This window comes from Mastigoproctus giganteus, chromosome 5 (genome assembly GCF_048544385.1).
Source record: "Mastigoproctus giganteus isolate SK-2022 chromosome 5, ASM4854438v1, whole genome shotgun sequence".
In the NCBI taxonomy this organism is placed as follows: Eukaryota; Metazoa; Arthropoda; class Arachnida; order Uropygi; family Thelyphonidae; genus Mastigoproctus; species Mastigoproctus giganteus.
The window spans coordinates 37748206-37774657 of record NC_143579.1 but is presented as its reverse complement, the minus strand read 5'-3'; the positions used below and the strand labels follow the sequence as shown (position 1 = coordinate 37774657).

Sequence of the window (26452 nt, the reverse complement as noted above, 5' to 3'; positions counted from 1 at the left end):
TTTAACGAAAACACTCGATTTTTACGTCGTGAAAAGTGGACACTACTGTTTTATTTCGCATACCCCTACAGTTTAGGAAAGTAGTTTTGTTCTAATGGTTTTCACTTTCCTGAAAAAAATAGTTTGGTAGCTGATAATGTGGGTTTTTTTTTTTTTTTTGGTTCTGTTTAAAGTTTCGGAAATTCAAAGAAATATATTGAGACACTCATTTGTTATTATTCTTGGTATTTGAAATGATTCTACAGATAGTGTTCTCTTTATATGTAAAAATAAGTTTAAATTTATTATTAGTAATAACAGTCTTTTGAACACAATTGATTAGGTAATATTTCCTTAGCGTTGGCAACTTAAGAATTTATGTATCCACACGTATGAGGAATTGCATCACTTTTCTCTCCTTCGTTTCTATACCAATATTTCAGCAGATGAGTTTCTTTTTTTTTTTTAAGTGCATTAAGATCGAAAATTATAGTTGCAAGGTTAAAAATTAACCAATTTTCATAGCATATTTAATAAAAATATTGTAATTTTCTACACTTAATTTAATTTTACAAAATGTATTTTGTAAAGTGCCCAGAGTGTAACCACAGGTTTATTAGAATTATATCTGCTACTTAGGAAATAGTTATCCAAATATTAAATTTTCGTATATAGTCCAGAACTATAACATACAGAACTCAAGTCCCTCGCCCGATCACCCTGTCTTATCTGATCGAAGTTAAGTAAATATAATGCTGTATATAACGTTAACTACCTTTTTTAGACTCTGGAAGTCTGGCTATCATTCCTGTTTACTTTTGTTTATGGTATTTCACTTGTAGTACACAGGTTAATCATTTAATTTGCGAAATGGACCTAACAATTCTAATCTTCTTCGCTGAGGTCTGCCGTTGCTCTCTCCTTTCCGAAATAATCTCCTTCGAAGCGGCTACAAATAATCTCCTTTATGGCCACAGATCCTTGACATTCTTTAATGTGCCTCTTACTTGTTAATTGCGGTTTTATTCAAATACTTGTCTTCGTAAACCTCTGACATTTCTCTCATTGTCTCTGAAGAACTCGTACCACGTCGTACACAACAGAACATTGCTCAGTCTTCAAATCTTCCGTTATGTAGTTCACAAAATGGCTCACACACTAACTAAGGTTCCTTTACAACTACACAACATGTCAGAATTTTCAACGTATTCTTGGACATACTTTCTCCTGCCATTTACTGGAAGTTTTCCGAAACTCGAGTGGTTGTATGATGGCGATGCCATACCGCGAATTGTATGATCAGCCTGTGTACATTACTGTGCCCTTTCAGTGGAGAATACACTGAAAACTTTTGTCTGGCAGCTTCTGAGACAGCTGTGATTCATTCGTTACTGGAATCATTTTAGGACCTTGCTTATAGTTGTACCTGTGATCGCCTGCTGGGGGAGGGAGGATGCAACATGCCAGAACTTGCAATTGTATCATCGTATTCTTGGCCACACACTCTAGATCAGAGGTTGCCAAACTTTTATACTTTTATATCCGCCCCACTTAAAATGTTTCAGAAATTTTGCGCCTACCACCTTCTAGAATAGGTACAAATAAACAGATTTGATATGAAATTACTAAAACTACCAAGTCTCTCCGAGTTTGAATTCGACGAAACTGTGTGATGACTAAACTACATCAATCAAGTAAATGACTTTAAAAAAAGTTTATCCATATTTCGTTAAAAAAAGTGTTTCATACAAACAAAACGGGGCCACATACTTTGGGGAACTCTGCTCTAGAATTTATCCGTGCACTACACTGATAAAATCTACCTTTTAAAGTTGCAGTCACTTTCACCCTTATTTCATTAGCTTATGTAGTCAATAGCTGTTTCTCACTTTTTTGGCTGATTGTTTTTTAATAAAATTCTCTTTTTTCATTTATATTTAAAAATTACATTTAACTGATAGTTTGCTGTTAGTTATTTGTTAGACTTTTAACAGAAACATTTGCATCCAAAAATAACCTGTAATCACCGTGAAATACTCCTGTTTGCACTGCTTTCGATATTGTGTTAGTGGAATTTAAGTGAACTATGGTCATTCATTCTGTGTTGTTGGAATTAGAACGGAAGCTGAAGATCAGAGTCGTGTTAAGGTGTTATAATTGCGTTCGAGCCATGCATAGGCGTAAATGGTAAAAGGACGCAAATATAATATGATTCTTCCTATAAATGCAAAAGGGATGTTTGTTGCCAATTTGTTATTATTTGGGATGGGAAACGCTGACAACTTTGCGATGATTGAATTTTATATTTTTTCTCAAACCAGTTATGGAGTTCGGATCTAACCAAAGTAAGGTAGATGGCTATAGAAAGACAGACCCTTCTACATCTCGGTCATCTTCGAAAAGACAGATGTGAGGATCATTGTCATCATCAAGGTCATTAATGTGAACAAGATAGGTAGAGGTTCAGGAACATAAACATTGGGTATTCTGAAATAAACAGTGTCCTATTCGAATGTTATTTCTTGACCCTGCTGTTAAAGTTGCAGATTGAGTAAGCAGACAATCGCGCAATAAGGTGGCAATGTAGAACAGTATCAAATGTCATAGCAATATTTTTATTCATCACAGTTGAACGTTTATAAAAATAGACAGCATTTCATTCGGTTATATCTTCCCATTCTTCGACGGTTACAGTTAGATTGTTCTTACTGTCTCACGGTAAGAATCTACCAGTGATATTTAAGCTGCCTGTATTATTATGGCTTTTGTGCAAGAAAAATGAAATATCACAAAAAAAAAATAATAATAGTTTTTCTCCTCTAGGTAGCAAAATTAAAAAAAGTATTGTTGGCATGACTTTTTGGCAGGATAACATCGCTGTAACTATGATACCAATGAAGAGATCAAACTCTTCATATAATAGTAGTACCAAATGATTCAAGAAAGCAAGCTTATATAACATCAGCCAAAAAAAAAAAAAAAGGAGGGGGGAGGAACACCACACTTCTGCCATCCATACACTCCTAGAATTTATCTAATACTTCCTTGAATTTATTCAAACCATCCATTTCCACAACAACAGATGGAAGACTGTTCCAACAATCAACCATTCGCTGGCTGAAGGTAAACTTCCGCACATCTTTCCTACAACCATTCTTCCTCAACCTGAATTTATGTCCCCTCATGTGTAGTCTCAACAAGGGGAAGAATGCCATTTAACATTTAGCTTACTCAAGGCCTTAAACACCTCAGTCAGATCTTCCCGTAGGTGCCTAGTCACCAGACGCTGCAATTTGCAGACTGAAGCCGTTCTTGGTAAGGGCACCCTTTTGCTCCCTTCACCAATCTGGTTGCCCTTCTCTGCGCCCATTCCGGTAGAACTAAAATTCATTATAATTATGATGAGTTCATAATTATAGTGAATTCATTGTATCTGTACCCTTTCTTTTAGCAGGAGTGCGCACCTGCTTACTTTTTGTATTGTGTTCCTCTTCAACTGAAGAAACCTCTGCCCAAACATCCTCAGTGACGGTTTCAGTATTTGTCACTCGTTTGGAGGAGGCTGGGTTCGAATTCCATCAGAGACTGGAGGAAATTCTTCAAGGCCTCTTTAATCGATAATTGAAGTTGAGGTGAATGTCAGTATTTAGTGCGATTGTATATCCTTCATGTGAATTGAAATAACTTTCCTTGAATAACTGCTGTGATCTTAATACTTGCTTGGGCCGCAACCAAAAGAGATAAGGTTCTGTCAACCCTTAAATATTATTTGTTCATTGGGTGATCAAGAGAACGTAGAATCTGCTCTTTAACGTGCAGTTGATTTTGAAATTCGGATCTTATGAAAATCGGATCTTCGGGCATTATCATTGAATTAAGTGTGGCTGAATATGATAGGACAATCTTATATAATGAAAAGCTTAGAAGTTGAAACTTACTTCCATTCCAGAGGGATTCAGAAGTTCGATTTTTTAAATTCTATGTAATTTTTAGTGCCTTCCAACCATTTCAATGAACTGTCGTGCGGTTATGAAAAAAAGTTCCGACTTATAAGCTTTGCTATTACATAAGAATGTCATACGCTTTCAAAACCTGAAACAGTGGTATAAACTTTTCTTATAATATAATAGGATAGAAAAATGCATTGTAAATTATTGAATTGATTTGTTATTATAGTTCCTTCATTTGAAAATGCAGTTCAGAGTACATAGAATGAGTATCTGCATCCCGAATGGGGGTGCGCACTTATAAAAGGGTGCTGAACAAAGTGTATTTAACTATGAAGCCCAAGCTGATACGCAGATAATGACGTTAGGCTAAGATATTCCCAAAGTCACGCATCAAAGCGATTTATTTATTTTTAAGATAGATTATAAGAACTGTATTGCCATACGTCTGCATTCCAATAAGAGTGTGCGTACTCTGTAGGTGTGAAGATTTTTTTATTATTATTATTGATTCTTCGCTATATTTTAGTTCTGTTCCTGAGATTTTCATCTTGGGCAATGCGCGACTCCTTACAAAATCGATACATTTGATCGAGTGTTCAAGGTATCCTGTTATTCTCATTGAACTGCTATACAGTATATGTTAACTTAATTTTAAAAAAGTGAAACTAAGATGTAAGTTGTCTTTCGACAACTGCATTTACTGTTCTTATGGTTATTAAATATTTCATTAAAATTACAAACGTTAGGATATTCAACATTTTCATATCTTCGGAAAGTCATTGTGAATATTGTTCTATTCTTTGCATACGATGATCTGACGCGTGTCTGCTAATTCGTGTGGGGCATTTTATGCAACATAGCCAGTGTTGATATCCTTTTTTGCATATTTTTTAAACTCATCTGCTGTCCTGTGGCGCTGTTATCAGACATGTTATTTGATAAATTCGTCCACGTATTGAATTACTACTAGGATGGCCGTATTTTGACTTCGTGGATAGATAAATGGTTATCATTCCTGTTTACTTTTGTTTATGGTATTTCACGTTTAGTACACAGGTTAATCATTTAATTTGCGAAATGGACCTAACTTAATTCTCACCTTCGTCGCTAAGGTCTGTCGTTGCTCTCTCCTTTCCGAAATAATCTCCTTCGAAGCGGCTACAAATAATCTTCTTTATGGCCACAGTTGCTAGACGTTTCCAAAGAGAAACATTGGACGTTTCATAGTAAATTGAATTTAATCAGCAATCGAATTATTAGAAATTGAGGAAGAAGAAAGTAGAAATTAATGCCATTTTAATTGAAACAATAAAATTCACTGTTCATAGAATTCATATTTTTATTTTACAGCTTCCAAATGATTTATAGTATAACTAAGAAACTGGGCGCTACCTTAACGCACAGTAATGCAAAATTTGAAATAGTCTCGTCAATAACTCTTAAAAACTATGTAGTTTAAGCCCTGTCCACACAGAGGCAAGTGTCAGCATTTTGACCTTACAGCAGATTTCAGAAACAAAGTTGCAACTAGTTGACTCATGTTGCTAGATGTTTCTGTTTCTAGTTGCCGAATGTTCGTTCTTGTTGCATGTTTCCATCTTGAGCGGTAAACTTCAAAGAGAAAATAGCAACAAACAACGACATGTGGGAACTGTCACCGGATGTTTCTCTAGTGTGGACGGTTACCACTAGTCTCGTCTTGATGAGAGTTGTCTTTTGGTTATTTTCCATTAGATTGACATTAATTCATTCTTGTGTTGTAGTAGGTAGCCTAGTATTGTGTTCATTAGTTTGACTATGTTCTGAAGTATCTCTTGAGCGGATGGTGCCTAGGTAAATGGTTTTTGAAGACAATGAAGCATTCAAACTAAACGTTAGTATATAGCATTCTCCACTTTGTATCTTTATTTGAGATAATTGGCTCAAATTTGTTTATCAATGTTTCCAATTGACATTTGGAGGAAGTATTTCAGGTGGCCACCAACTGTTAATTAATCGTCAATTTTCAAATTGGTCATGAGCTGCATCCCTCCTTGATGAATCATTTTTTTTTTTATTTTAAAGGAAGGTCGTACCCAGCAGTTCCGCTTCCTTTCATTGCCTTCACTAATAACAACGAAGGCCAGGGCAACTATTATTATTTATTCTTAGTACCACTTGTTCACTAAATGCACCGCCCAAATGTAAATTAAATAGCAGATCCACAAATATTTGTTGTGGACACTAGTTTTGAGAAACATAGCGCAACTAGTTGGTGGACTTTGTGCCAGCAACATGTTTCTCCTTTGTGGGCACATCGTTTCCTGTTGTTGCTATGTTTCATGTTTATGGAAACTTCTTTCGACGTAGGTGGTCAACATAATGAAACAACAAGTGTCAACATAAATGTTAACACCTGTTGCGTCTGTATGGACAGGGCTTTAGGTTGACTACGTGGACCAATGTAGTCGTTTCTAAAGAGCCTGTCACTGTCACTGAAGGGATAACGTCGTCCTGAAACAGTTAGCTGAAAAAACGTAACGAGATTTACACTGGTTAAAAAAAAAATATATTTTTTTTTATCCAGTGTTTATTAAACTAGTTATTCATCGTTGAAGCTATTTCAGTTCTTTGTATCATCTCTTACAGAAAGGAATCATTTTCAGTTTTACTCATACCCTGGATGTTCATAGCCACTTATATCCATTAAATACAAGATTTTATATTAAATTAAAATATGCAACAAAATTAACCAAAATTGCTTCATAACCGGAAAGTTATGAAGCAATTCAGAACGTAAAGTGACAAGGCATAATGTCAGGATTACTGTCATATAAAAATTGGTAGTATCCTACGAATCATTCTGAATATAAAAAAAATATATTGTAATTGCTCAAAATATGACCAATGCAGGGGATGGCGCTGTAACTGGCCAGAGAAATTGGAGTAACTGTCCTCGCTGGAGAAATTGGCCTGAAGCTTTGGTCTTGAAATCTAGATTACATGGCAAGAACAAAATATTTATTAGTAGCTCACTCATACAAAAGGCGTTCAAGTAATACAATGTACGTAAAGAAGCATTATTGGTAGATTCTCAAAGGTAAAATCGTATCACCAAACTTTGGAGAATTTTAAGGTGTTCTAAAAATAAAATAATAAATAAAACTAGAGTAACTATAGCAAAAAATCGACGTGATACCACAAAATAAGAAAATATTCTTGTATTCTGCCTTGTAAACTCTTCTGACACTATGTGGCTATCCTGGATTATAAAAAGAAAAATGTATTTCTTATGTGCTATAATGGATTGTTAGAGACCGCTGCTCAGATGAAAATCAACAAGATTTAAAAGAGCGTTATAGTCATACAGAACATTATAGACAACTTGAACAATAGCTATACTACAATTGCCCCTGACCTTTTTTAACTACAAAAAATATCAGAATTTAAATTCCCTTTCGCAAATTTGAAATATCTCTAAAACGCTTCAAACAAGAGCATATCTTGTATGCTCTTGTTTGAAACTCCATTTGCCAAAATAAAATGCAGGCTGTGTGCTTTCAAATAATCTAAATGCTTTGAACAGGATATAGGGGACTAGAATGTTTTCTCTCACTGCGTTTTCTCCTTTGTTTTTCTACAAAGGAGTAAACCACGTCGAAAACAATTTCCGTAATGGGGGTTACAATGACATTCACAATTTTCATTTTGAATGTCGTCAATATAGGTTATCTGGATGGTCGCTTACTAGAACTCCAAAATTAGACGAGAGAGAGGGTATTCAGAAAAAATGTTTACCAGAAATCCAGTTTTTTTTTTTTTTTTTTTTTTTTGGTGGGAGAAACAATTCCATAGTTCGCTTATAGCACCGATTGCGTAGGTCTCCTAGGTTCCAGAAATTAGTCTAAAGCTCCTCCTGCAATTCTAGGTTGCCTACCAACTTTTACCCTACAGTTCAATTTTCTATTGATGGTGACGTTTCAGAGCACAATAGACTGAAAAGTTCAGTGGCAGTAACTATCATCCTGAAACGACACAGCGGATTTGAAAACAGGGTGTCAAATACAACATACTTGCCGATCTGCTGTTTAATTTTTGCTTTTTTGATAATGTACAGTATTAATATATAGAGTTCCTTTCTTGATGCCGACATCAATGTCACTACGATATAGTTTACTTGCGAATCAAGCTTGTTACTTCTGAAATATTCAAATTAATTCACTGTTCAGTTCGCGCACAGTATTATTGTTTCATAGCATAATATATGTACTTCCATATCATATCTAATGGACTTCTATAATTTATTTTTGAAACTATTCTATTTTATTTTTATTATTTATATCTTAATTTTTTTTTCCCAGTGTATATCTCCTGGCCAGCTATGTAATATGTCGTATATTTCATAAAGTTTTGCATTACTCTCCATTCAGGAACCTTTTTCCTACTCATATTACTTATTTAGCCGTCTTCTACTCCATCTTTAGACAGGCTCCAAGGTTATTGCATGTGGCATTTAATAATACAGGAATGGATCAAGTCGACAGGGAAACTTACCTCTTGTGTGAACCGATATGGGAATTCCTTAACTGCTGTTGTCTACGACTGTCTGGCTTTTCGATTCGATTAACCACTTACGTTAACTTAATAATAGACTTTAATTTCTTCAGTTAATTAAATTGAGTAAAGAATAAATTTTCATGACTTGGATTCATCGTGTCTATAGAAGATTTTAATAGAAATAATCTTTAATGATTTGAGGAATGTGTTTTATAACGATGTCGAACTCCTTTTGCCAGAACGTCAGAATAATGTGCGAGCCTAAAACGATTTTTTAGAATCTTAACTGAAGTTTTTAATTCTTGTCCAGATCGATCAGTTACATTTCTATTAAAAAAAACAACTATGTTTTGTATAAATGTTTTTAGATTGAATATTTTGACTTATTTTTAATTACGAACAGTTAGAATATGCTTCACAGGAAGCTAAAATCAAATAACTGTAATTTGTTAGTAGTAAACCAGTTGTGAATACAGTATTCTCTTTCCCCTTACACCATTATCTATGTTTTTTTCCATCATCACGTTTGCAGCTGTAAGAGTCTTTTTACTCTGCTAATCGTTTAGTTTAGTAATAAAATAGCACAATGATCCACGAAGGCGAACTTATTCTGCATCTGTCAAAAAAAAAATAATAATAATAATAAAATCGTCGTATTATTCTCATCGTCTGATAGTGCCTTTTCAATTATTTCTTGAATTTTTCCAAACGCTCTTCCTCGGCCAACCTCGCAAGCAACTTATTCCAACGTTCCACAACTCTGCCCAAGACAACCTTCGTAAGACCTAGTCTACTGTCCCTAAGATTTTATAGTTGTGCATTCTGTTTCTTGTCTTACTCATCAGTGAGAATATTCCTACATAATTCATACTAATGTCCTCAGGTACGTTACACTTCAAACAAATTCACGGAAAGGTGATAGTAGCTGAAAATATACGATAGCGCGAATGTCACATATTTTATTGCACCAAAGGAGTTTGTTTGTTATTTGGTTTTTAGGAACATTAGCAAGTAACGCCATATTGCTCCGTGGATATGCAGTGGTCATTCCCTGACCTTTCTGCATCCTCTGTATTTGGTGGGCACGGGCTCGAACCCCAGTCTAATCAAGAAGCTTGTGGTACGCACTGCTGTTCCTGGCTACGGAGGCGCCACCAAGGGAGTAAGTAGGATATTGGCTCAATTTAAACGAAAGAGTTGGCGCGGCTGGATGTTTTTATGGAGAAACACTAGCTCAATTTTAATCCTCAGTATTCATTGCTTTTCTGAAATCGCACGTGGTTTTATTTATATCACGCATTATAGACCGCACTCTGCAGACCACTTCTTTAAAACCATTCCCCATAGGGATATGTGTTTCACAGGTTCGCGAAACCAGTGATACACTATTAAGAATCATGGGTCAACTCATGCAAAATATCTACTGATGCAAAAGTATTCAATGCAGCCTGTTCTGTAACGTAGGCATTTGGCCTACTGCATTCACTTTATGTTCTCTCTCTTAATACATTAGAATCTCGAAAATCCGGAATTTTTGAATAATTAAATATCAAAAAATAAACAGGACTTAAAGAAAAAAAAAACACCACCACTGCAGGTGCAAATTTATGCGTTATGTTCCATTAATAATTTCTGAACACCAATTTCTTTGTTTTACATATTCCCTGGATTGTATGCCGTTGTTACTGTGTATTTACAACACACTATATCATTCATTTAGAAAGACATTCACTACGAGTTCACAGTATAGTTCTTATTACAGTAGTATGCATTCAGTTTCTAAGGTAATTAATTCACTTACCGCATCCATAGCGCCAAAATGTATTGGACATTCTTTTGGCGATATGGTTAAACCAAATCGCCAAAAGAATTTTGTTTAAACAACCATACCGAAGGCAGAATTGGAATCCGCGACCTTTATAACTTTGGTAAGTACGATAGTCACTGGCCCACTCTGGGAGTATGGTTACTATTGTTCTATAGAGTTTATAGGGATTGGAGCTACTGTCTTATATAATAAAAATAGCGAATTACCTCTGATACTTAGACTATATGCATAACTTCAAAAATCCGGAACGCACTATATCCCAGAGAATGCCGGATTTATGAGCCTCTAATGTATTAAAGTCCACAATTAAACTTATGAATACGAATATGTAATGTAGATCATTATATATTATTTACATATATTTAAGACAGCTGGTAAATTTTAATATGAACTGAATAAAAATAAGGTTTTTAAGACTAAATGGATAATAGCTCTTTTCACAGAAAAATGATGTAGATGATTTAACTTTCTTTCCTTGTAGAATGACGAAGTTGCTTTCACAAAAAGGTTATATGGAAATTCCAGTTATTATTATTTTTTTTTTTTTTTTTTTTTGCACCAAACTAGACGAAACTTGACATTAATGAGCAAAGTGATGAATACCTTGCACTTATCAGGTATAAAACAAATCTTTATGTAAGTGTCGTTCTAGAATATATATACCGACGTTGATGTTCGAAGCCCATATAGTACAGGTTTGTTTAGGATATGGTCAACACTTTTTTTTTTTTTCCACATTTTTGAAGAGGGAATAAGGGGGGACTAGAGCATCTTTACTTTTGTGGCTTTTCCTGGTTGTTTTATACACTTAAAAAATTATATTCAGAACTACATTACAGATATGAATTTAAATTTCGTAAATCATAATTTAATCAGGTAAATTAATATAAAACCCATAGACGCAGACTAAGCTAGTAGCGCAAAACCATTCAAATGTCGATCCGTATGATATGCAGTGTATAAATAAAGGAAAAACCTGTTTCATTGTAAATATTTGGATTGCACATTGCATTGTATTGTTTTTTAACTTTTTGTTGTAGTCCCACCAACGTGTCTCATGACTTTTGCTAATTTAAATCAAAACACTTAATATCTCACGTCTTAATCAAACTAATTAATAAAGCAAGTAATGTATTGTATTACTTCCTTAATATCAAATTGTTGCTTTAACTGAAAAACTCTGAATTAATCACGGGGAAAACCCAGCTCCTTCCACTTGAGATCGACTAATTACAGCCTGGATTTTGAAGGCTTTAGAAATTTCTCCAACTGGAATCGAACCCAGACCTCCCCAAACGAGTGGTTTAGGCTGCACCGGTTCACTTTACTACTACAGAGAGAGAGAGAGAGAGGATAATAATATATGAAAATCTTCAGTCTTCCATTATTTTTCATTATTCAAGCGCCATGTAAAATTAACTTACACAACATCCTATAAACCAACTGAGATTTTTGATTTCTCTTTTATGCCCTCACGTGAAACAGGCTAGTGTTCATGTCCCATCGCTAGCCAGTTTAGAAAAAACCCGTCGGAACGGGAGAAACTATATTGCCTTTTCTATATTGTATATCATAGGCGAAATAGTCAGTTTCGTATGAGATTGCATAGTTTTCATCCCAAAAAAATGCAAGAAAAGCGGTTATAGAATACAGGCAATGTACCTACACGATATATGCTGTTCAAAGAAAGTGCATCAGCTAGGAATTCCTAGAAAATTCATGGCTCCCATAAAAGCCATGCAGGTTGAATTTCCTCTCATCAGAGAAAATAACTGTCTTCCAAGAAACTTGGATGATAAGTTTCTTGGAAGAAATTTAACATGCTTCTTACACCAAATTAATCGGGCCTTTTTGATTTTTTGTGTGAGTAGGGGCTTCTTCTTAGGACGGCGGGCTAAAAAGTCCGTCGATATGCGCTAGTCATTCCCTGAAGAGTCGTCTTCTGACTATTACTGCACTTGCTACTACTCCTGTATGTTCTTCCCATTCTCTTTTCAGCTCACACGAAAAAGCTTTACGGTTTTTAAGGCATAAGCGCTTTAAAACGCGGTCCTGTTTTGGCATAGAGTCTCGTTTGCGCCCGGTTCCTTTTTTTCCTATCAGCAGAACCAATATTCTTGAGTTTGGAAAGAAATCTACTTACTGTCGACTGATCAAGACACTCTATAAGCAATATGACTGGAAGAACATCCTTCCTCACGTAAAGGAACAATAGCACTCTTTCTTCGTGCCGTCAACTGCAGGTAACTCACCATCCTGACACAAGCAAGGAATTCCGATTCCTACCATCCTGAGACCTCTGGATTCATTCACGGCCAATCCACTCTTGTCAGCCAACAGACTGGACTATACTGAGTCACTGAATGGGGGGCCGTGTCCGAAATACTTGTCCCCACACACCGGCCCCCAACGATCATTAGCCGTAGGAATTCGGTTAGGTAACATCTCCCGGCCAATCTTCGCGTGGAACGCTAAGAACGGGCAATGGATGCTTTAGTGCCGGTCTTTATTGTTACATAGAAATTGTGCAATAATGCACTACGTGGCGGTTGTAGTTGCAGCCCCGCTTGTGAAGTCATAGTTGGAAGTGTCCCTAATGCATAACTGTCTCAGTGTACGAGGGGGTGGATAAAAAAGTTTGTACCCTTACCTAGAAATAATAGCCCTAGAAAAGTGAAACTTCACAGGAACTTTAATCCTTTTCTACGTACTCTCCATGTATAGTAAAACATTTCTCTCATCTATGGATCAGTTGTTTAATGCCTTGATCAAAGATGTCCGCACTTTTTGCCTGAAACCACGATTCCATTTCATTGATGACTTCCTGAGACCAATCAAAGAGGCGTCCACGCAGCATGTCTTTAGACTTAGGACCATACTGGTACACCCAGTATTCGTCATTTGTCACCAACCGATCAGAAAAGTTCTCAATCTCGACATTACACAAATCCAAGAGTTTACGAGAACATTGCATTCGACATTGCTTCTACAAAGGCGTCGGCAATCTTGGAACGCATCGTGCGGAGACCTTAGATATGTGCAGGTAATCATGTAAAATGTTAATTGTCACTGCATTTGGGATGAAATTAATTGTCATAGGTCTGTCACTCAGCACCAGCTGCTGAATCTTTGCAACCGTCTCACTGTCTATGGATGTTAATGGCCTTCATTCTTTTGGCTCGTCAAAGACACTTGCACGACCGCACTGGAACTCCCGTTTCCACTTTTTTAGTGTCATAGGATGGACAATTCTGCCCATACACAGCTTTCATTTCTTCATCAATTTCCTGAGCTTTCTTGCCCTGCAAATGCAAGAACTTGATCACTGCTCGATACTCCACTTTGTCAACCATAGTGTCCTTCCTCAGATTTCGGGCCCGACCTCTGGTGTACAGAGGTGGAGCCCGGAATTTCACAATGTTAGTTATTGAATGTGTAGATAACTTATATTAAAAACGGCATCTTTCTACTGATGTTTTATCTAGGTCAGGGTACGAACATTTTGATACCTCCTCATATATGATTGGTAACAATCATTTGAAAATCTCGTAGCTCGTTCAGGATCTCTTTCTCGCGCGCGCGACTAAAATGTGAGCTCATTTTAACAAATGAGCTTGTTTTCTGCATGTATTACATGCAGAAAAGAAAGAAAAATAATATGAGAAGTGGAAGTGACATTTATTATGTTCGTTTCATCAACAAAACCTTAATCTTAAAAGTAAGTTTTAAACCTTTTGTTCAGAATTCTGTAGCTAGCAACTCCATCGGTTCCCAATATTAGTCACTGATTAAATTGCACGAATTTATGCTCACGATTATAATTATCACATTCACTCAAAATGATGAGTGCAATCAGACACGAAAACGTTATTTGCAGATATTTATAGCTTGTTACAGAAAATGACATTGCATTAATAATGAATTCCGATGTAGTCTCTATGATTTGGTCGGATTTATGTCATCGATTTCAAATAGTTTTCTCGTACATTAGATGTGCTGCTTTTCTACACTGCACGATCGCTTTATCGACATTGTATACAGAACACAGCCTTATCTGTTTCGAGGTTTGGTTGTTACAAATAACATAAGGGTTTGGAGAAATACAATTATTTTTCATCGATGGTTGTAATAAGTAAACCCATTCGAATTACAAACAGGTCAATATGCGTGTGCTGGTACTTCTTGTTTGAACTAGGCGGTTGCCAGGATGCTGGCATTCGGTCCAAACAAAACAACACGTACTCGACGCTTCCACGGATCAATGCAGTCATCTCTCTCTCTCTCTCTCTCTCTCTCTCTCTCTCTCTCTCTCTCTCTCTCTCTCTCTCACTCACTCACACACAACTACAATAAAGTCCAAATGAACCCTTACCATGGGGACTCCCAAAATGCTTTGCCCATTTCATTTAATCAGAATTCCAATGTGGTTATACTGCTGATTCCAAAGAGCTGCATGGATAGTAAGGAAAAAATAAATATATATATATATATATATAAACTGCCAAACTGTGTGAAGAATCTGTGCTTAATTTCTGTTGTCACTAATCATGTAATTTCGTGTAAATATTTATTAATCGTGAAAGAGCCGTTTAATTGAAAACGGCCTCACCGATTTAGCGGCAGTTTTATTGTTCATTACTAAATCAGCAGAGTTTTAGTAGAGGGATCCAATTACCTACTTTCTTCCATAAACAGATTCGTGAAGTTGCTGAGATCATACTTTTGTGCGATTTGCAGAGATCTGTGTACACAGATCTCATCTGGCAGCTTGCCAAAATGCTTAACACATTGATTGGAAGTATTGGCCTGATGCCAGAATTGAAATGATACCATTTTGTTTTAGTTACTCCATTAGGCTAATTTGTTTATAAGAACCTAGAATAACGTATTGCGTAAGATAAAAAAAAAACAAACATGAAGTTTAAAAAGACACTTTACTACGTGAAGTATTTAATTAGTTAACGAAGCCTATAACTAAATAAATTGGCTACGTTTGAATTTCTGTGTTGGAATTTGTTTTCGGGCCTGAGTTTTGAGTTATATAAAATTATGTACAAACAGAGGTTAACACAGGTTGATAATAATTTTTGTAAATAAACTTAATTTATATCCAAATTACAGTGTTTTTGATTGATTGAATATTAAAGAATTAGATTTCAAAAGTACCAATGATCTTTATTTCAATAAGCATATATATACCCCATTAGACAGTATCTGGTTTACAGAGCATATTATCCACTCCTGCCATTTCAGTAACTAGAGTTCTTTCGTATGATATTGTTTTATTTCTACTATGATTAGGTTATAAACTTCTCCTAGTAGGTACATGCATTCCATTTGATACATTTATTTATTGGTTAATTATCATTATGAAAATTTTAGTAATTGCATGACTTGTAATCCATATTATTAACAATAATAAATATTATGTTTCCATAAAACTCTTCTCAGCAAGTTTTATATGCCAAATATTCTGTTCTCAATTAAACCTCTGCACGAAGTATGTATGCTTAGTGAAGTGATGGCTATTCAGTTTATTTTAAATTCTAATTATTTGTTATTCAATCAATTAAAAAACTATAATTTAGCTATAATTTGAGTTCATGTAATGTAGTATCAATCTTTCTTAACGTCTCTTTGAACATACCTTTATAAAACCCTTTGTACATAACGATTTAAAATTTTGTACAAAGGCCCGAAGCCGAAATTCGAAACGTAACCAATTTATTAATTATTGTAACCGTTTGGGTCTAATTTTACTAACTTGTCCCTTTAAATACCAGTGATGTAATTAAAACTAATTAAATAATACACGTGGTAAAGTGGCCTTTATAAAAGTAAATAAATAAAAAGAAACAAAAAACTTATTCTGCTAATCCTTCCAATTTTTTTTTTCTTTTTTCTTGCTGCTAGTTTACTAGCGTAATTAGCTATTCACATAGTGAACATGGTTACGTACGATGTTCTTGGACCACAGCAAGCTATATATATATCACAGAATTTTGTTATTTTGACAGCGCAATTGCAGTTATAGTAGTAGTCAATTGGCAGTATTATACAAGTTAAGAAATGAGTGCATCATATCAAAGCTAACTCTTGTTTTTTGGTCTCAAGTTGAAAAAAAAAATGGCGCCCTTTTCGATTTGGCGTCCCTGACTATAATTCGTTTTTAGTATTATACTCTTGGCCTGATCAACTGAAAAAAACTTATCAACTATATTAATATATGATAAAATAATATTACAGTTAGTAAATTATTTTTAATGTCATTTACTTACAGCTGTCTCACTTTCCTTAAAAACTATTGAATTTAAAAATATATATCCATATTTTTACGTCATCACGATATTATTATTATTATTATTATTATTATTATTAGCCATATGATGCAAGGAAGCCTGAGGCTTATGCTGCACCAGGAAAAAAAAAAAAGCTCCCGAGTTACCCTGAGAGAGAGAGAGAGAGAGACAAAAGTAGAAGGGGATCACCAAGAAAGAGAAGAATGATGATATCCAGCTCAGGACCCTGGGTGTGCCAAGCCCATACTCACCAGATGTGAGCCCCCGGGGTTTTCTTTACTGTATGTTACGCTGCTAATGTGCTGTAATGATTCATTTTATGTAGCTACTAAGATATAGCATTAGACTTGCTCTTGCTATTAGACTTTTTACTGAAACTTATGAGATAAAGTGTTAGGATAAAATTTTTGTTATACTAAAAATATATTCACAATTTATTGAACCTTGTGGGTTTTCTTGTGTGTTGCCGGCCCACCACCTTGAAAGTATAAGCTTGAGATTTTCTCCAGTCAAGGGATATCGATGCCTTTTGTATTTGCGTGGTCACCTTCCACGCTGGCTTCATGTTGAGCGATGGTCTACCCTTTATGCTAGTTGGATTCGGTATTTTGTGTTTTAAAATGTTCAGCTACTTGTGTTTTTCCGTTAATTCTCAAAACCTTTTCTGTACAACTCGTAACAAGCGTTATGGGTGTGCTAGCCGTTTTGCTGGATTCTCAACTTTTGACCGTTGATGTAGACGGTCGAAAATTTAGTATACAGAAGGTAGCTCTTAACTTCTAAAGGAATATCCGTTTTTCTCATCCACCTCCCTCTTCTCTTTGTATATAGTCGAAAGATGCGAGGTTGAATAGGCAGTCAGTTTTGCCTCATCACGCGCCTCTGGTACGGAAGAAATTGGGCCAGTGGGCTGATGGTCGGATAACGTTAAAGAGCGCAGGAGATAAAGCTTTCTGTCAGAAGTGTGCGGGAATAAGGAACAAAGAAATGTGTTTGTTTGGCTTAAAATCTGATGGGGTGTACACTGCCTGAAGAAAGAATGTCAAGAAAGGATTTGGAGCTAGGCCAATTTTGCTTTAAATCTGAAGGTAAATAGCTTTATTCAGTAAATTTGAATAGAATATTGCAGTCTGGTATTGTTCAGTGATTTCATGATAAATTGCACGGATGCTGTGCATCCTTGTAACATGTGCTTCTAAGAGTAAGCATCACTTGCTTACTCTTAGAAAAATGCTACGCGTTATTAATAGTGGAATATCTCGAACTGCTTGTGTCAGCATGGGACTCCGATCGATGCTATTTCCTTTCTGTCACTCATGGGATTTAAGTAATTGGTCCTGTATTTCCTAAATTTATTTTCTCCGAGCTATTGATTGCCAGATAAAAATAGTATGGGCTTGCCATTACTTCTCCAGATTGGGATGGACTTTATTTAGGTAGTAAAGCAGAGCTGATTGGTTGCTTGCCGTATAGATTTTTCCGTGGAACTCAGAAACACCCCCATAAAGCTAAAAGGGTTCAGTGAGTACTTTCTATTAAGAAAGCGAAGATATTCGTGAAGAGCAAAGCAAGTAAAGCAAATTATTACTCTTTCTTTCTATGTCTCTATTTATTTCTGTCGTTTAGAAAAATAAACGTTTAAATTCTTTTTTCGATTTATCATCGTTTCTGTTTTCAAAAACTCATTAGTTTCAAGCATAATGCACAAAAATGTTTTCTCAAGTTTGCAGTCTTTTTATATGAATATACACAAAACTTACATTTAAAATTACCCATAATTCTCTCACGCAAATAAATCCATCATTCAGGAATTTGTGGTTTTTCGGTGACTGAAAGTACTTGTTTTGAGAATTAGCTTTTGTTTTAAATAAGTTATATAAACTTAAATTGTCTAAATTGGTCGACTACACTTAAACTTCTTCTCTTCAGCTACTCCGTAATAAAAGCATCCATTATTTTTCATAGCAGACAAAAAAAAGAGCCATATGAAATGTCATCTTTTTTGAAATATAGGGTACTCAAAAAGTTACTTGATGCTCTCTGATCGATCAGCAAGGAGAGAGAGAGAGAGAGAGAGAGAGAGCGCGCGCGCCAAAGCCAAACTAGTAATGTCGTATTGATGATCTTATAGTATGAAAACATATTTTGAGTTTTCGAAAATCTACACAACGTAGGTGTGTAAAGCAAAAAAGACAGGCAGTATCGATCAAACATCCAGTATAGCTATTTTATGCTCAAAAATGGATGTACAGCTCTACAACAAAAGGAATTTAAATCTCATGCTTTCATGACGTATCGAGTTTTTCAAGCAAGCATTTTAAGTTACAGGTTATCAGATTAGGTCATACACTCATCGTTTATTGTGTTGTTGTAGTATAAGAGTTTTAGGAGCATCAGCAGCTAAGGCCATATTGCTCCATGTATACTGTCTGTAAAAATTGCGTGTGTTCTGAGATAGATTTTCTGTTTACTGGACAAAAAAACCTGAGTTTCCGGGAGAAAAAATCGTGCTACTCTCGCCTGAGACCGATTAGCTCAGCCACCTTTTTTTTTTTTATGAAAACCCCAAACACGAAAGGTATCAAAACCTGTACTACTTAGTACCGTGCATGGGTTGAAGGAGAAGTATGGGGGGAGGGGGATGCCGGAAACTTTGCTCTAGAGACTAAACATGGGTTTCACCACTTCAAGCCTCCAATAAGCAAAGTGGCGGTATTTCACCGGTTGATGAAAGTCATCTACCACTTAATAAACCTTGTGCAAAAGGCCCATAAATTCTTCGTCATCGACGGGACTCGAACGTGGGTTTTTTGTGGGGAGGATGGCGATTCTACTAACTGTGCTACTCACGAAGACCGTTTAATGTGTCTGTTCTATTATTTTATACGTGTTCTGTGATTTACCTGTTTGCGAGGCGGAAAAAAGCCCGAGTTTTCGGGGAATTTATGGGATTCCAACCATGACATTCTTCATAATTTGTGGGAGAACAGTGATTATAACTACTGCGCTGCCCGCGAGGGTGTTTTTTGAAGGGACATTACATCAAATGTTGTGGACGTTATTGACATATTGCAGTGACAAATTTCAGCCTGAAGGCGAAAATTTTTCTTAATTAGAACTCCTTGCAGATGGAAACAGATAATTAATGGTTAGAGAATATGATTTAAGCAACAGCCACTCATTTTATCTCTGCAGATACCTAAGTACTCAGAAATACGTCATAAGGAATGACAGTCGATGACTTATCTTTCGCTTCCAACCATGGATATCTCTAGAACAAGCATGAGCTATGCTTATATAACCAGAGGCCTGATGAAATTTCTGCACGACGCCTGTGAGTTATTAAGCTTAAGCTATCACTAAAATTTTTTAAACAACATAAGATTTGCAAATGAAAATCTCATTATTGAAATATACTTAACAAAAATGAAATGATTATATTTGTCTAAATTCAATGAATAATACGAATTTTGTTATTGAGTTTTTTTTTTTTTTATTTATTTACAAGAATAGAAACTTTGAAATGCCGAAGTCTCAACCATCTCAGCTTTTTAAATTTTTTCCGCGTGTGTGTTCTCGCGGCCAAAATAACTTCCGAAGACTTTGCCTTGCTCACACTTGTTTGATGGGAATCAAAGATTTAGGATTCAATGAGTGGAAAAGATCCGTTTGAATTACTGACGTGATTTAAACACAGGCCTTGCTGTGTCTTTTCTTTTTTTTTTTTTTTTTTTTTAACTCCAGGAAACTGGGGTGTTTCGTCCAGCAAAACCAATCGAAGAATACATGCAGTCACAGATACAACATATTGAAACCTTATACTCTTAGTTGGCGCTTAACACACACACACCCTTGCGAGTAGTAAGTGGATTGCATCACTATTCTCTCACTCACCGACTGGTTTGGATTCGATTCTTGTTACCGCGCCGGTTGAGAAACACTTCTCTTCGAAACGGGAGAAACTTATAGGTCTTTATCACACCGTAACCAGTTAGTCGTTCTCCAGCTAGTTATTTACGATAAAAAGAAAAAAAAAAAAAAACTTATCATAAATAATAGTTTATTTACGATAAGTCCCCTTCCCGAAAACTGATTTTTCATCCCGTAACGCAGGCAAACCGACTGTAGATGACAAAATATACTAATGTCTCGTAGCCTTAATTACCTTGGAGCAAATTCTAAACAACCTAACCCACCTGTGTCCACTGGTATTGGTGGAAGGTCGAATGTCATCCATGGAGTACCTGAATTTTGTATCAGATCTACTGCACCCTGCAACCTTACGCTTTTATCCCGAAGGTTATGGCTACTTGACGGATCACAGTGCAACCAGCACAGCGTGAAAGAATGGTCGGAGAATAGATCAACGGATTTCAACCACCTTCCCTGGCTCCTAAATTCACCTGATCTCAATCCTGTTGAAGATGTGTAGGATATGCTGGAGAGAGCTAATCGGGACGAAGTCCTCTTTCTTCAAACTCTGTCGCAACTACAAGATCTTTTTCTGGAATCATGGTTAAAATTAGACCAAAACACATAAAATATCTTATATAATCCATGCCATGCCATGCCGTGCCCTGCCGCACGTTTGTTATATTCGAAACAAAGGTAGCCTGATTCCATACTGAAAAACCGTTCGTGTTTTTTTTTTTTTTTTTTGTTTTTTTTTTTTTTGACCGGTGTGCGTATAACATAATACGAACGTGTGATGTTGTTACTGAAGGAGCGCTGTATTGCATGAAAAGGGTGGGTGTACTTTACTGAGTGTATACCAGACTAATTAAGTAATAAATATGCTTTAAAAGATGAAACAAAAACTAATTGGATGCTACTAAACTGAATTGCATAGCAAGATGCAAGAAAACAGTTTCAAAATCATGAGTGATGCGGTCACATATTCACGTATTAATCACGACATTTCTTCTTTCTTTTTTGGATTAATTTTGAAGTCAAAGAAAGTGCATTTGAATAATTTTTCTATTTAATAAAATATCCTTTAACAGCTTTGCAATTCGACTACCAGTACTGAAAAGTAACTTTTATGAAACTTGGAGTAGACACTGGATAGAAGACCACGAACTGGAAGACCAAGCATCAGATATTAATAACACAAAAACAAGTACTGCAATTGAAGAATCAATTGAAAAAGACAGGTACGTCATCAGAACTTCAACAAGATACAACAAGGAGAATGGATATGAATGAAACATTTAAGCTATCGCCCTTATCAAACATAAATGCGTTGAGGTGGTATCAGATAATGACATTGCCATTAGCGTTGAAGAAAAATGGAATAATATTAGGAAGTTCTGACACCAAACCACAGCGGGTTAAAATCTTTAGTGACGAATATGCCATTTATCGAAGCACTAGGTCAAAGATTTATTATCACAGACTAGTTTGTCAGGGAAAAAAAAAAGACAGAAAAGAAGTAATGACTGAGTGAATAGAAAGCAAGAGTGTGAGATTGGAAGTTTTATTCTAAGAAAAGTAGATATCCTTTAGCGTGTCGATTGGACTGTTTATATTAGCATAAAAGCAACTGAAGTCCACGAGAAGTCGCTGTTTCGTGACTGTAAACTATACATTAGCTCTGGAATCCTTTTAAGTATGTAATTCGAGATGAAAATATAATTACTGGGCCATTCATAAGATACCACAAAAGCTAACTGACTTAACAAGGATAAAATTTAAGCAACGTGCTTATGTAGGAATCTTAATACACTTGTAGATGACACACTAATTTTGTTGTGATTAACCGCGGCCTAAGTAGCCGAGTGGGCAGGAGCGGTAGTGCAGTAGCACCCGCTCTTTGAGTAGACCGGGGTTCAAGCCCCTGACTTCTGAATACGGTCGATCTGCCAACCGGCACTGGACCAGCGTGGCAGATTATGGTCCATTTCCCTCAGCATGAATTGTTGAGGAGGCTTCCATCCTGCAGTGGGTTGATAATGGCTGCACTTTAGTTTACGACCAACCACCCATCTTAGATGGATTTTCGCGGGGAAATTCTGGCTATTGAAAAGTGGGCCATATGGAAATTTCGGCTTCCCCCTGTACCAAGGCCCACCCAGATGGCGGCAGCTCTCAAAATGAGACGTCTTCCTGCCATTTTTCACGAGAGAAGACTCGTCTTTGCCATAAAAATGATGGTCGGCATTATTCCAGTACCAGATTTCTTGGCTAACTGCGGATGGAGGATCCCGGTCCCAAGCCTTAGGGCCAATCCAATCCTTCAGGCCATTCCAAACCGGTAAAATTATCTGATCGGTTCTTACCAGTGCAAATGCTGCAGAGCATACACTCCTTGGACGGCGACCTCTACAATTCGCAATAAATAATAAATATAGGCAGAATGTACTCGGTCGACTTCCTTCCCAGGGTCACGTCACAGGACATTAGAACCTGCTCCCGAGGACCTATCCATCACTCCAGTGTTCAAACCTTTCTGGAGTCATAATACTGTTTTTGTATTTTGTCATTTTTATCTTTGTTTATTATGTTGTGTAATTTCTTTTATGTAAACTCCTGGCTTGTAACCGTGAAGAAAGTTATATATAGCAATATGCCTTCTGTATATAATAAAGAGTTCTTGTACAGTTTGCTTACGATAACTGCATATCTTGGAACGTCAAAGTTTTGTAGTTCATTTATTAATGTATTTTTAAGCTGTGATTATAAATTTATCGTAAAAAAACTTACTAAATCCCAATTAAATGTCACATGTGTTTTCGTAATGTGCCGCACCTGGAACGTCAGTTCACCTCTGCCTCATATCTCTGTGAAGAACAATAACACTGCAGAAGGGCCAGAAATAAGTAGTGTACGTTTGTGTGTGCCAATAAAACATTTCCCATACCATGATACCACTTCCTGATGCTTGGGTTATTTTAACAAAGCAATCAAGATCCATCTCTTCGTGAGGTTCTCGCTTACACTCTGCTTACCATCAGTGTAAAACAAAGCGTATCCTCACTCGTCTGACCACATGACTTTCTTCCATTGCTCCACTGTCTAACCTTGACGTTCTGTGGACCATTGCAAACGGATTTTTCTGTTTTTCTATGAAACAAATGGCTTCCGAATAGGCAGGCGACTGCCAATAGCCAATTTCTTCAATTCCTTACTCATGGAATGGGTTGAAAAAGGACAATACTGGGTTTGGCTGGAACTTAATGTTATTTTCTGCACACAGGATGTCCCGTTTTTCCGTACAATCCTTCTTAGAGTACGACGGCTTCGCTCATGAACTATTGTTTTTCTGCCACATTTAAGCCTTTGACGTGTGGAAGAACCGCATTAAAAAAGTCTTTGAGATAGATGCTTTTGAGAAAGCAGTTGTCTTTCGTTTCTTGAATCGTATATTAAACGTGCACCCACGATAAGACCTTTTTCAAAACAGATAGATCACGCCTTTTTCTCCTTCCGGCTTCAATTACTGCATTCGAACAGGCTGTAAAGTTTGCATACTCGATGTTGAGTATAAAGACTCAACATTCGGTTTTCGACATGGTTTTGTCATTACTGCACGTCAGCTTTTCTTTGCATCCACGCTGCTCGACAAAATTAACACAACACGTAAAAAACGTGGTGTAACTCGTGCAGCTTTCAATGAAGCGGGAGAAAATTTGGTATGGTGTTGTACCATAGAATAACGATGAAATGAGGAGACAGATAGAAACTTCGGACAGCTATAAAGAACATTTATACCGGTTATATAAGAATTGCCAAAAAGGTCACATTACAGAAGTCTTTACAAGTTGCTCGAAAATATGGTAACATAACATCAGTACGCTGTAAGATTCTGTGGCAACAAGTCCCATTCTTTCTTCCACCAGCGCAGAGACAAATGACCGTGCGAGCACTTGGCTGTCCGCCTTCATGCGACACCCAAGCGCGTCCCACAGATGTTCGATCGTCTGGTGATCGTGCTGGCCACAGCAATCATTTCATATCTTCAGTTTCAAGATATTCCTCCACCATTTGAGCTCTATGTGCAGTGGCGTCGTCATGCATGAAAAGAAAATCTCGGCCACCTGCACCCCTAAAAAGTCGCACATAGGGATAGAGGAACTGTTCTCGGTACTTCTGCGCAGTTACGGTACCCCTATAAAAAATAAAGATGGCTATGTATGTTTATCATTATTCCACCCCACACGAGAACACCGCATCCACCGTAAGTGTCCCTTTCTGTTGGAGGGATGGTACCACATCCACCGTAAGTTGCCCTTTTGGAGGGATTCCTTGTCTTCAGATAAAATAACGGCTAGAATTTGTAGATGCGACAAAGATGAAGCAAGGAGGAGTTGCCGAATAGCTTTCTCCGGAATATCCCACATATTCTCAATAGGACTGAGATTAGATGAATTTGGGGGTCAAGGAAAATGGTAGAAAGGCTAAAATTTTTGTAGGATAAACTGGGACTCATCAGAGAACAGAACTGTACCCCATACGTCAAGTCACATGTTAGTGGCATCAGTTTCGACGAGTTCTGCGATGGTTTGGAGTTAATGGGATACAAACCACTGGCTTTCCTTGTGTAGAGCCCCCCTTGTGTAGAGCCCCCCTTGAATTGAGCCTTCTTAACAGTCTGGTTGGAAATGTTTTCACCTGTGGCCGCAGCAACCTCAAGAGACCGTTGATGACAGGACATTGTAGGGTTCCGTCTAGCTGCTAAAGCCAGATAGCTGGCTGTTCTCGTTGACGTAGCCCTCGGTCGACCTTGGCCAGCTCTTTTTGTAATGCATCCTGTCTCCTGAAACTGCTCCGATAAGTGTAAAGTGTAAATAGGTTGATGTCAAGCGGCACCAGGAGTTTCCCCATCTCCGCGTTGCTTTCATTGTGGGTGTGCTAGTTTGCTGGGAAAGCCAGAGATTTAAAAGTGTATGGATCTTGAATTTGTGTAGTGTCGTGTCGTGTACCGTTGTTCATCTGGTCATTTAGCTGCTGGAGACAATGTTTCCCCACTTTTGCCCCGTGGAGACAAACTAGGAACCCAGTACAATTAGATTTACTCTGGCAAGTCCTGCCGCTTACTTTCCTGAGATTTCAGCTTCCATGGCCCGGAGGCTTAATTCCGGTCTCTGTCCTTAGTCTTGTCATCATATAGTGTTGCTTTGTTACTCCTCTGCTGTTTTCTTTCCAAGTTATCCAGTTTCCGTATCTGAGTTTTGATTGGCAGGGACCTAAAAAATTAATAATAAAAAATAAATAAATAAAATGAATTTGCATGTATGCTCATGTCATGTACATGCATTCGCCATCGATTGTTGGGGTATCGCTTAGAATGAACAGGCCGAAACTGGGTGAAACTATGTGGAGCGTCGCTTGTGTACAGATAGTGTGTGGGGGGGAAGACTTGGGGATGAAGGTAGAAGTATGGGGAGAGATAGGGAAGGTGCCCCAGATGATCAGTGGGGCATGCCCATGCCCCACCAGATGAAGAGAGGATCGGCAGGAGAGGGAGGAGACAGTGTCTCCTCCCTCCCCCGCCGGGGAAGGGATTTAAAAGGAACCAACTAAGAGTGCTCGATTCAGATCGCCAACAAGGCGTGTCGGCATCGAGGCTGAGTGGTCTAGGTCGGCGTGTTCCAATCCAGTCACTGGTTCACCCCAGGATTGTGGTCTTTCGCACAGTTGAGTTCCGTGTCTGTTTCTCTGGATTCAGATGTAGAGGTTGTTCTTTGTTAGAACCGCATAGTCACATTTTTGTGATGGAGTCTCAGCTTCCATGGCCCGGAGGCTTAATTCCGGTCTCTGTCCTTAGTCTTGTCATCATATAGTGTTGCTTTGTTACTCCTCTGCTGTTTTCTTTCCAAGTTATCCAGTTTCCGTATCTGAGTTTTGATTGGTTGTGAGTT

The 26452-nt window shown here is 37.1% G+C and overlaps 1 protein-coding gene across 9 annotated transcripts in view; it reads left to right on the top strand.

Annotated features, from left to right (window-relative positions):
* LOC150085310 (calmodulin-binding transcription activator 2-like) overlaps window positions 1–26452 on the top strand; it is a 736406-nt gene that overhangs the window by 334247 nt on the left and 375707 nt on the right. The window contains exon 2 of one of the 9 annotated variants that reach the window (XM_090373989.1): window positions 19788–19926. The exons of the other annotated variants lie outside the window; for them this stretch is intronic. Coding sequence (XP_090230115.1) covers window positions 19830–19926 — 97 coding nt within the window. The 5' untranslated portion in view covers window positions 19788–19829. The remainder of the gene's footprint in view (window positions 1–19787; window positions 19927–26452) is intronic. 9 annotated transcript variants of the gene reach the window in all.